The following is a 13118-nucleotide window of genomic DNA, read 5'->3' on the forward strand; positions in this document are numbered from 1 at the left end:
AATTAATGCAGAGAAATTGTATGACTTTCTCCTCCTCACACAGCTAATAAGTGTCAAAGATAGATCTGAAATTATACTTTCCCCCCTCTCTCCCACCATTCTAGAGTACCACCTATTTCATTTTTCCACACTGCTCTTTGGTCATTCTGGAGTTCTCATACTGTATGACCTGTTTAATGCTATCTTTATTTGGAGAGAAAACTATGAAGATTGAATGTAGATTGAAGAATAGTATTTTCACCTTTTTTGTTCGTTTATTTACTTATTTTTTTCTTGAGGTTTTCCCTTTTGGTCTGATTTTTCTTTCACAACATGACAAAGATGGATATATGTTTGAAATGATTGCACATCTATAAGCAAATGAGATTGCTTGATATCTTGGGGAGAAGAAAGGTAAGGGAGAGAGAACAATTTGGAAAACAAAATCTTCCTTTAAAAAAAATAGTGTTGAAAACTATCTTTATATGTAATTGGAAAAATAAAATACTACTGAGAAAAAAAAAAAAAAACTATGTACTAAAAAAAAACACCTGAATGATCTGATTGCATGTATCTAATTTCCCACCATATATTTGTTCTGTCTGAAACTCTCCAAGAGATTGGTGATTCCACAGAATGAAAAGTTCAGGAATCTCACTTAGAAATAAAAAACCCTTCTAAATAAAGATCCTGTTCCCAAGATACTTGCCTTCTTTCTAACCTATCTCAGAGATCTCAATCAGTTTACTCACTTTGCTGACTGCCCTGGTAAGACAAGGCAATACTCTAAGTATACTCAATTCTTACTGGAACAATGTCGGAACTCAAAGCGGATGTGGGAGCCTCGGAATTTATCCACAGGAATGGGAAGTTTCAGCAGTTCAGACCATCTGGGACTGTTGTTGTGGTAAAGTACAAAGGAGTGGAACTCATTAGCTGGTGGTTCACCAGAGCCAAAAGAGATAAAATCCTAACAAAAGAAACAAACAGGTTAAAGACAGCTTCATTTTCAAGTGACTTTGAAATCAGCAAAGCAATTACTTTTCTCTATGTATTTATCTGTTCCTCAAGTTCTTCTTTCATGTAAAGTGACTTACTTCAGTTGGGGAATTACTAAGAGATTGGAATAGTTCTATCATATGAACCCTAACTACAGTCTCTGATCACATAAGGACTATTTATAGGGTCTAGATAAATGTTTCTGCCACTAAAGAAACTCTCTAATAATAAAAAGAGACAAATCATCCTATCTATTTGAGAAAAGTTGAGAAGAACAACTCAGATTTTTAAAAAATAGTTTTGGGATTACAAAGGTGAGTCAAGTGTCTATCCATGATAAAAATGGGAAAACAGATTGGAGTCAGGGAAAGAAGAAATTCATAGCCCTAACTAACTAAAAATAAGGCATCATATTTAAGAAATAATTGCTACACAAATTGAATCCTGATTACATGAATAAACTAATTACTATATAACATATAATTATGAAGGTAAAGCAAGGAACCTTACTTCAATCTTATTTTTTGAGTAATTAAAAGAAAAAAAAATGTGCAGAGTTCCAAAAATGTAAAAAATTGAGATTAAGTCAAAGGAATTAAAATGAAATGTTTGTTTCAAGAGAAAATGGGACAGGTGACACATACCTTTAAGTTCTGGCCATTACTGTCAATGATATACATAGTCACTTCCACATTCCTGGCCACACTCTTTCCTCCTTTCTCAAATTCTCCCCTTTCTATGGTGATATATAAATCATTCCTCATTTCACCTATTAAGAATAGACAACAAAGCAAAACAAAAATATGTTAGATGACATAAAGAGATAAGTATTTTTATATTTACTCTGAGACACACAATATGGCATGTGTCATACCACAGGGAGGTACTCTAGTTTCACTTTAACCATGAAAAATATAAAATCTTGACCTTTCCCCTCAAATATCTAATATTTATAGAATGTTTTACTATAAAAAAAAAATTGTGGTGTTGTGACAAATTAGGTGGGAGAAAAAAAAAAAAACTACCTTTCCAGGCTCAATTTCCTTATCTAAAAAATTCAATTTAATTCAACAAACAACTCATAGAGGCACTTAAAGACACAGTGCATAAAGCACTGGGCCTGGCATCAGGAAGTTTTGAGTTCAAAACTAGCCTCAGAAACTTCCTCATATACAAAAGGAGAATGATAATACTATTTACTTCTCAGAATTGTTGTAAGGATCAAGGAGAAAATATCTGTAAAGAGCTAAGCATAGTGCCTGGCTTATTAAGTACTCATATAAATGTTATCTATTATTATTATTATTATTAGTTATTAGTATTATGTGACTAACACAGGGCCATAAAATTATTACATGTCAACACCAGGATAAAGAACCAGGTGTTCTGATCCCAACACCAGTGTCCTTTCCAATATAATTAGCTATTCTCCAAAGGTTGGCTTGCATCTTCTATGCTAAAAAGTGAATATCTTACCTCAACAGTTTTACCTAAAAATGACTAGAAAAACATTCCCACATTCTGTCATTCTTCAGATATATCACAACCCCATTAGCAAGGTGTGACTAAAATAATGAGACTTGGGAAGACCAATATCATTACATTATAGTTTGAACATAATAGCTATTTAACAAATAGGCTTTTTTTTCTTTTTTAAAAACAATCTCACTATTTAAAAAATAGGTAAAATTATCTCATAGCTACTAGAATTCTGGATCTTAATTTCTTTACATGCAGAGTGAAAGATTTGACCTAGAGTCAGCCTTAAGACCCTACCCAGCCCTATAATTCTAAAAGTAGGCTTTTAGGTATAAAGATATAATAAACATTCTACTATGTAATCACATCCATTCTAGTACTTTGAGTACCATGAAGCTACAAACAAAAAAGAAAAAATTTTCTAAATTCATAGTAATTTATACTACAGAGAGGCAGACAGAGGGAAAGGGGAAAATGAAAAAGGAAGAAGGGGGAAGGGGAGGAAAATGGGATCTAGAAAGACAGAGAAAGATAACAGAGATAGAGAGACACAGAGAGAGAAATGGGGGTGGAGACAGAGTCAGAGAGAGAGCTCCCTATTTTTCACTTATTATTTAATAAAGTTAAATATTTTATTTTCTTATGTAATCACCTCAATCTGTCATTAGACAGGACCCACAGATATATTACAGGCACTCATATTTTATTCAGCTGTTCTGTTTTGTTGTTTTTGATCTGACCTGTGAGCTCGTGGTGGGAAACTTCTTTACCAGTGCTAGATTGGCACCTTCTTTGCAATTTTTAGCCACAGAGAGTTATTTGTCCAGGGTCACATAGCCAAGATGTATCAGTGGTAATAACTGAATCCAGGTCTCCTTAACTGCAAAGCCAGATCTTTAAACTATTATATGTAAGAATTAAATAAGGGGATTTTTTTTTTACTATAAATGAATAAAACATGTTACTCAACTTTATTTGAAGGTGAAGATGGGCAAGATTTCATTTATTTGGATTTAAGGGTATTCCACATGTAAGAATTCTTTTTTAAAACGAACATTTAAAAAAATGCCCACCCCTTATTATTTAGAACTTACTAATGAGAAAGCAAACTATCAATGTTTTTGGAGAGAGGGAGAAAAAAAAATCACATAGCAAGTACAGTGTCCAAATACATGAAAGAAATTATTCTTAATTCTTCAGTGTTGTGGGGCATCCCAATAAACCTGGTGACATTCTCCCATGAATAATCCAGCTTATTCTGGCATCTTCATCTATAACAAAAATAAAATCCAACCATACCATTCCAAAGATACAAACGAGGCTGGCTGACCAGGAAACAGATGGTTCATCAAAATGGAAAATGACAATATCATACAAAAGAATAAATCATATAAAACAGTACCTTTATTGCTAACACCAAAAAGGAGGAGAATAGACTTTCAAACTCAATCAGAAAGGAAATTCACAATAATACCCTGTAAATTGGTGAATGACATTTCTTTCCTCTGAAACTGTCATTTCCAAAAAAAAAAAAAAAAAGTATTTTGTATGCTTTTCAAATGGTTTTGTCCTCATTTAAAATTTTTCAAAAAAGACAGGAATTTTTACTGTTAACTTCTTGTTCAGACAAAAACTTTTACTTCAATACTCAGATAATTGTTGGTAAATGAAAGTTATAGAAAACATAGCTTTAGAGCTGGAAAAGACTTTAGAAATCAGCAAGTCTAACTTTTTCATTTTACAGATGAATTAACTGTGATCTAGAGAATTTAAATGACTCGCTAAGAGTGAGAGAAATAAGTGTCTGAGTTAAGATCTGAATGCAGATCTTCCTGATTCCAACCCTAGTCTGACAAACTATCAAGAAAATAGGGCATTTCCAAGGTAAAATTAGCATTGTTTTAGAAATATATGTGATTTAGCAAAAACAAAACCCAATAAAATACTAACCAAAAAGAGTGAATTCAATTATAAAAAAAAAGAAAAAACAAACCAGAAAAAAATAAAAAAAAATGTTTCTCTGAATTTGATTTAAGTAGTTCTTTTTTGAAAATTCTTGTGGATAACAAAAATCATTTCTCTTAGCCTCATATTTAAAGATCCATACATATGTCTCTTTTCAATAAACACATTTCAGTAGTGACTACATTAGGACATTGGTCTCAAAAGAGCTCTTGATCTAACAATTCTGGACTTGTAAAAGTCATAACTGGACTTGTAAAAAAAACAAGCACAAATATTATGGCATAAAAATTAACTTATGACATGCCTGGGATATCTTCCCTCTAACCATTTTGTTCCCTATCACAGGTATCTGAATTTTATTCACCCTTGAAAACCCAACTCAAATGTTTTTCTTCTTTAAATACAAACCCTATCCTGATTGCAGTGCTTCTTGTTGAAAGCTATTATATACACTTGTGACAGCTAACATCCAATTCCCCTACAATCCTGCCTCAATATGGATTAGAAAGAGGCACAAAGTCAAGAGTTGAGTGGCCTGGAGTAGGTCAAGGCTCAAACAGTCATCCCCTACCTTAGGCTTTGAGGGGCCTCTGGAAGTGCTGATGTGATTTTCTGGTCACCTCAAGACCTCACCTTAGTGAGGCTGGGGAACTGACCCACCACACCCTAACTTGCTGATCTAGATAAGGAGGTATAGAGAAGCTAAGAGCCTCTGTAGACTCACTGAAAATCAGCACTATGTTGTATTGTTCAGCCATGTCTAAACTCCTTGGGATACCATTTATTGTTTTCTTGGAGTGGTTTGCCATTTCCTTCTCCAGCTCATTTTACAGGTGGGGAAACTGAGGCAAATAGGGGTAAGTGACTTGCCCAGAGTCACACAGCTAGTCAGTGTCTGAGACTCCATTTGAGCTCTGGTCTTCTTTTTCTATTGTGCTGCCTTATTGCATTATGTTAAAGCTTTTTGTTAACTATTTATGACTTATGAGTCATAAAAATTAGTGATTTACGTAGATGTCATATGTCTTTTACTAGACTCAAAAGACCTTAACAATGGAGACAGTTTCTTATCTAAAATTTTTATTTCCCCAATCATTTAATAGTGTCTATACACAGTAGACCCAATAAATGATTGTTTTAACATCTTTCCTATAGTCCTTCATATAGGTAAACTATGAATTAAATATTAATTCATTCTTTGATTTAATGAATGAATGAAAAAGCTCATTAAGCACTTATTCTATGCAAAGCAGTCTGCTAATTGAAACTTGTTAAAGATCTTAATTTAAAAGGACCAAGATCTTCTACTGCATTTATGGCCATCTCCAGTAGTCCTGAACTGGTCACTAGACCCAGATGGCTCTGGAGGAGAAGGTGAGGCAGGTGACCTTGCACAGCCTCCCTCATTTACATCCAATTCACTTGCATGTCATAGCATCTCCTCCTTGATGTCATGGTCCTCTTTGAAAACAAGAATAGTCAATCCAAAATCACAATGGAAGTGGCAGCTAGGAGACACAGTGACTAGAACACCATCCCTGAAGTCAGGAGGACTTGAGTTCAAATCTGGCCTCAGACACTTAACATTTAGTAGCTGTGTAACCCTGGGCAAGTCCCTTAACCCCAATTGCCTTAGCAAAAACAAAAACAAAATCACAATGGAAGAAGTTCTCTTGAAACTTAGGAGAGTGAGTGAGAAGTATTCTTTCAACTATTTTCTTTTTTCATCACTTGCCAACCAGATGAACGAATGTCGTTTTAGCAGGAAAAAAAAAGATGAAGATAAATTGATGGTATTCCACATAGCCAAACTAGACCAAGTAGTAAATAACACCCCGGGCTTAGAATCAGAAGAATTTGAACTCAAACCTGCCATTTATGTAACCCTAGGCAAGTCACTCAGCCACAGTTTCCAGAAGTACAAAATGGGAATAATAATACCACCACCTAAATTTCAGGATTGTTGTGAAAATCCAAAGTGATATTATTTGTAAAGAACTTAGCACAATGCCTAGAACACATTACATAAAAGCATGTTTCCTAATCTTTCTTCCTCCCCACATATTCCAGGGATTTTACAGATATTATTATTCTGTTTGGAAAGACCTGTTGAAGCTGGAGATGCATGGCCAGTGCTGCTGAACCTCCTTTTGCCTCTGCACTTTGGAAAAACTTTCCTAGAGACGTGTTATAAAATGTGATTTATGTATTAGACCAGCCTTTAACTGAACTCAATGCATTTCAAGTTCTAACCAGCCAACCTAAAAAAAAAAAGGAGTTTTCAGAATATAACTTTTCATACAGTCACTGCCTATGAAGAGATAAAAATGAGTAACAGAGAGGGCAACGGAAGGCTCATGGAGGTTGTAAGTAAGCTACAACAGAGAAGCTACAGAGTGGATGTATGGGATAACATGAACAAAACTGGAAGACAAAGAGTTTGCCCATCTATATCACTGAAAAACCTTCTTAAATATTTGTGGTTACAAATTCATTTTCATGAATTACTCATTTGAGTAACTTTTAAAATATCAAGTACTGATTATATATATATATATATATATATATATGAGTGTGCTTTACCATTTGTGCTAGTCTTTCCACTTTAACCCTTCAATAGATTTGTGACAATGTAAGGAGACATTTCCTCCAATGAAATCCATCCAAAGCCTGTACATTGAGCTCTCCCTCCTATAAATGCTCCAGGGAGGATAAATCAAACTTTCAGAAAGCCTTACTTAGGTGCTTTAACATTCATTAGGCACTAGGTCTTGATCTGATCTCCTTTAAATCTTGCTGATATTCTTTACTAATGATACTTCATCTTTCAATTAACTTCATACACCAACCTCAATTTAAGGTTTGAATTCAATGAGAAATGTTTAATGAGTGCCTACCATGTGCAGCACAGAGGAATAGATGCAAAATTTTTAAAAATTCAACCCCTATCATTCCCTGTTAAGGAACTGTGGTTTTCCTTATTAGCATAATTATATTTGATACCAGATTAAATTTCTTGCCATTTCAAATGGGGAGAGGCTAGTAAACAGGTCTCAGAGAAGGGAGCAGCAAAAGTGATTGGATTGGCGATGTTTCTGATTCCCTTATTAGAAAGCCATTTTTGTTCTTCGTCTTGTGAAAAGGTACCCTCCAAGGACATTCCTGTCATAATAATGAATGAGTGGAAAAAGCACTTATTAAAATAGTGCTTACAATATAAAAAGCTCTTGAGTAAGCATGGAAGATACAAAAGGATATTATGTTGCCTCCAACCCTCAAGATGAAGAGCTACAGAATAAGCACAGATTTAGCAAGATGGAACCTAAGTAGTAAGATTCTGGCACAGAAGACATTATCAAATGCTTTTTTCTTTGTCGTTTGAGAAGGTTCAATTCAGAATGAGGTGAGGTCTGAAATGAGTGATGTAAAGATAAAACAGGGAAAGAGACTGAACCTATGACTTCAATAATATGATGGGATTTCTACCAATTCAAGGAGGCATGTCCTCTGCAAATTGCCTAAAATAACAATAGCATTTAAGAACTTCAGAAATATTATGTTTTTTTACATTTCATTTAAACTGAGATCTTCCTGATTCTTGGTTCTGTCACCTAGCTACCTTACAATAATAGACTCACAAAGCATTTTGTAAGTATAATCTCATTTTGGTTTAACAAAATCCCTAGGAGGTAGGTACTATTATTATTGTCAAATTAGAGATGAGGAAACTGAGATAGATAGAAATTAAATGGTTGACTTAAAAAAGAGTTATTTGTCAAGGATCTCACAACTATTAATTGTCTTGAAGACATAATTGAACTATGATCTTCTTGACTCTGGCTTCAATGCACTATCTGGTACAACTCTGGGCAATAGTACTTGCAATACTGGTTATCAAAGTGTGGTACTTGGATTCCTGGGAATTCCAGAGACCTTTATAGAGGTTCTAGAAGGTCAAAATTATTTTCATGACAATACTAAGACAATATTTATATATTAAAATAGTCCTCTTTTCCAATTACATAACTGTATGAGACCAGACTTTCCTCGTATTTGACAACCAAAACAGCATACTGCAACAGATTAAATGCAGAAATAGAAATTAGCATCCAGCTGTCTTATTAAGCTAGACATTAATTTATAAAAATACATTAAAATATCACTTCTCATTAATTTTTGGTTTGAAAAAATACACTAATACATAATGGAGCTTTTTAAAAATTAATTAGCAAATATTTCATAATATCATCCATTTAAATTTTGGATATGGTAAAAAAATGGTATAATAAATTCCATACATAAAAACTTTTAGGGGCCTTCAATAATTTTTAAGGTTATAAAGAAGTCCTGATACCAAAGTTTGAGAAGTCATAGCCTTTGGCATTAAGAGGTTAGATGATTTGCCTGAGACTATGGTCTCAGGACTAGCATTTGTCAGAAAATCTGAATTCAGTTCTTCCTGCCTTTAAGGCAGGGTTTCATTCCATCATGCCTCCCGAATCACCTCTTGAAAGACAAAGGGGCAGCGAGGTGGTGCAGGGGATAGAGCACCAGCCCTGAAGACAGGAGGACCTGAATTCAAATCTGGACTCAGACACTTAACACTTCCTGGCTGTGTGACCCTGGGCAAATCACTTGACCCCATTTCCTCAGCAAAAAATATGTGTGTGTGTGTTTAAATGCACTAAAGAGAAACTTCAACAACAATACTATATGATGACCAGTTCTGACGGACCTGGCCATTCTCAGCAACGAGATCAACCAAATCATTTCCAATGGAGCAGTAATGAACTGAACCAGCTATGCCCAGAGAAAGAACTCTGGGAGATAACTAAAAACCATTACATTGAATTCCCAATCCCTATATTTATGCCCACATGCATTTTTGGATTTCCTTCACAAGCTAATTGTACAATGTTTCAGAGTCTGATTCTTTTTGTACAGCAAAATAACGTTTTGGTCATGTATACTTATTGTGTATCTAATTTATATTTTAATGTACTTAACATCTACTGGTCATCCTGCCATCTGGGGGAGGGGGTGGGAGGGTAAGAGGTGAAAAATTGGAACAAGAGGTTTGGCAATTGTTAATGCTGTAAAGTTACCCATGCATATATCCTGTAAATAAAAGGCTATTAAAAATAAATTAAAATAAATTATTTCCAAGTGGGGAAAAAAGGGCATAAAGAAACTAACATGTCCTAACTATCCCAGAAGGAGCAAATAGAACAACAGGTTTTTTGAGAACTTTATTTGGAAGGCTTTTGCTTTTCTTGGACAGCAGAGAAGCTCTGCTCTTTTATCTTCTTAGGAGATGGCCTTCCCAGCCAGTCAAGTGATGTTCTGTTCTTCCTTTCTATTTTTCTCACTTCATTTTCAGAAAAAGAACAAATATCCATCCACTTCCCTCTCCTTTTTACTCTTTCTCCTATTAAGTGTTTAACACAGTTTTCCTTATGCCAAAGTAAGTCCAACTGGAGAGGGAATCCATTTCCATCTCATTTATAGAGTTCTCATTTCTAATAACTTTAAGGTTACTGTTAAAAATTATATTGCTCATTCAAAGATATTATCCTGAAGGATTTTAAATTTTATTCTGAGATAGGAATTTCCATTAATGTCCACATACTCCTTGGTATGAATTAAATTTTCTCTATTTCCCTCCCTACTTATATACTTTATCTCTTTCATTCCCCCTCAAAATTGGGATTCCATTCCTCAAGCATCGTTTTCATTTGATACATTGTAAGAACTTAATAGATACTTTTTGACTTTTTTTTTAAGAACTGAAAATACTTGAGATAAAAAGAGAAGTGATCCATATTAGTTTCTGGTGGAAAAAAAATAAGCTCTGTCGCCAAATTCAGTATAAGAACATTAGGATAACGTCCTATGGAAAGTATATTTGTTCTATTGCTTGGAACAAATCAGTGATTATAGAATCATGGGATTAAGAATCACAGGAATCTTTTACAATCTCCTCAATTAACAGATGAAGAAACTGAGGATAAAAGATAAGTGACTTTACAATACAAGAGGTTATAAATAGTAGAGACATGATTTGAATTAGTTTCCAAAACACACTCGTAAGATATATAGCATGTGGACAGATAATTAGGCTACAAGTATTTTAGAAAAGTATGAAACAAAGTATTATATAAGACTTAGTGGGAATGCAAAAAGAAATGAGAGGCCTTTCCCAAAAAAGGTATAAAAAAAAAAGTTCACAAAAGACACAATTGCCATTTTAATTGGGTTTTAAAAGACAGACAAAACTTCAACAAGTTGAAAAAAAATTACAAAGGCTTGAAAGAAGCAAAAGAGCAAAAGTACATAATCTGTGAGTTGAAAAGGAACTCAATGGATGTCTAGTCTAACCTCATACATGAAATTAATCCCCACTATAACATCCCTAACAATTGGCATAAAGAAAGGAAATCACAGAGTTATTTGGAAATGTAGAGTAGTCCAGTTTAGCTTCAGAGTACATAGGGATTGTCTTCATTCTCAAAAAGGATTAATGACATCAAGAGCGTCTTGTCTTGACTTGGAAATAAATTGGATTTAAATGAATGCAAAGTCATCAGTCTCACTCTCTTCTCTAGTCATGGGAGTTTAGAGACAAGACATAAGACAAGGTCACTGGAGATAGCCCAGAATATGGTGGGAGAGTTTGGCCTTTTAAAACTAAGGTCTTTCCCAGATCTCAGGGAGAAGAAAAGAAACATAAACACAGAAAGGTAACAATAGCTTTCAGAACTGTAGAGGGTCTCAAATGCCAGGTGAAAGAATACAAACTTTACTCAGTCTTGAAAAGAAATCCTAACGAAGATTTCTGATTGTAAGACTTACATGATTAGAGTCATATATAAAGATTATTCTGACCGTTTCATTAAGGATAGATTTTGAAAGAGGGAGGAAGCAATGTAGTTGGGAAGACCTGTTAGAAAATTTCAATTTTTTAAAAAAGGAATCACAATATGATTTTTTTCCCAAAGGAAAACATCAGTGATGAGATCATGCTCCTGGTACTATCCTCCATATGCTTCTTCCTAGGAGTTTCACAGCTTGTTATTTGCCACTACTGCAAAGTGCCATATTTTTGCCAAAACATTCAGGAGTACAAAGTTGAAACAAGTGCTAATTAAAATCAACACATGAGATTGGTGCTGAAGAGAACAAATAAGCTCAAATAGCAATAAGAAAGCTAACTAGGTAATTAGAAGAAGAAACAGAATAATCTTAGTACGTAATGGAAAGGTAGCCTCAGTAAGAAAAAAATTTTATTGTCATGTTTATGTTTAAAATATGTAGAAATTTTGATGTAACCAGGTGAATTTTGCCTTTAATTTAATTTCAGCTAAGAAATTTTATGCTGCCTTTATTTTCCTAACATTCTGGCTACTCAAAGCCTAAAATAATCTGTTCCCCTCTATCAACACTACCCAAATCTTAATTCCTCTCAGTAATAACAATCAGGACCCGCCAATTTAACCTTCCTAAAACATAACTGTCTTCCATTATATTTTCTCAGAATCTGCACTCAATTAGCAAATTCTTACAGAAAATCAAATCAGATTAACATAATATATGGTCATGGGATCATAGATTTAAAACTAGAAGGGCCCTGTATTTACTAATAAAACTGCAAAGGTTCTGAGTGACACATAAAGTTGCATAAGGTCACACAAGTAGAAAAAAAGCAGAGTGAAAATTCCAATCCAAGTCTTCTGAATGTAAATCTGTTATTTCAATAGTAGCTCCTATCCCAGAGAAATCTACACTTCAACAATTTCCCAAATACTTGATGTGTGAATTAGTAAATAGTAATGTGGTATTCTAACTCTTTCCTTTTTATTTTGGAGTACACTCAAAATATATTATCAAATATATTATATTTGATATAAAAATATATTATATCAAAACGTATTTGGAGTGTATTGTGGAAAAGGAGAGGATAGGTGAAGACTGCATTTTATGAAAATATGTATGTCTCAAGTTGAACCCTGAATCCATCACTTCACTGTCACAAGGAGGTAGACAGCATGCTTAACTTTATCATCATTCCTTTGGAATCATGGTTGGTCACTATACTGATCATAGTTCTTAAGTCTTTCAAAGTTGCTTGTATTCACAATCTTCTTACTACATAAAGGCTCTGTTCACTTCACTCTCTATTAGTTTACATTCTTCCCAGATTTCTTTGAAACTGCTTCTTTCTTCATTTCTTAAAGCATAATAGTATACAATTACATAAATTTGTTCAGCCATTCCCCAATTGATGAGCATTACCTTCGTTTTCGTTTGTTTACCTCAACAAAGAGATGCAAAAAACATTTTTGTACACATGAGTCCTTTGCCTCTTTCTTTGATCTTACGGGGTTATAGATTTCATAATATGTAACTAAGTCAAAGGATATAGGCAGTTTAGTGTCATTGGGAACATAGTTAAAAGTGGCTCTCCAGAATGGCTAAACAAATTTATATTGTTTCACCAACAGTGAGTATACTTAATATGCTGGTTTTCTCTCAGTCCCTGCAGTTTTGTCATTTTTTTGGTCAAATTTACCAATTTAATGGGTATGAGGAGCCTAGAAATTGTTTTAATTTGCATTATCTCTAGCCCCTTGTGATTCGGACTTTTTCATATGGCTATGGATAGATAGAATGTTTTCCTTTGCAAAGTATTTATTTAG

At 34.0% G+C, this 13118-nt stretch overlaps 1 protein-coding gene across 7 annotated transcripts in view; it reads right to left on the reverse strand.

Moving 5' to 3' along the window:
- Window positions 1-13118, reverse strand: part of DOCK4 (dedicator of cytokinesis 4) — a 500144-nt gene that overhangs the window by 176713 nt on the left and 310313 nt on the right. For all 7 annotated transcript variants that reach the window (XM_031938825.1, XM_031938828.1, XM_031938827.1 and 4 more), the window contains exons 14-15: window positions 1623-1747; window positions 787-949 (exon numbers count right to left, since the gene is read on the reverse strand). In XM_031938825.1, coding sequence (XP_031794685.1) covers window positions 787-949; window positions 1623-1747 — 288 coding nt within the window. The remainder of the gene's footprint in view (window positions 1-786; window positions 950-1622; window positions 1748-13118) is intronic.

The sequence above is a fragment of the Sarcophilus harrisii genome, chromosome 5, assembly GCF_902635505.1.
Source record: "Sarcophilus harrisii chromosome 5, mSarHar1.11, whole genome shotgun sequence".
NCBI classification, from domain to species: Eukaryota; Metazoa; Chordata; class Mammalia; order Dasyuromorphia; family Dasyuridae; genus Sarcophilus; species Sarcophilus harrisii.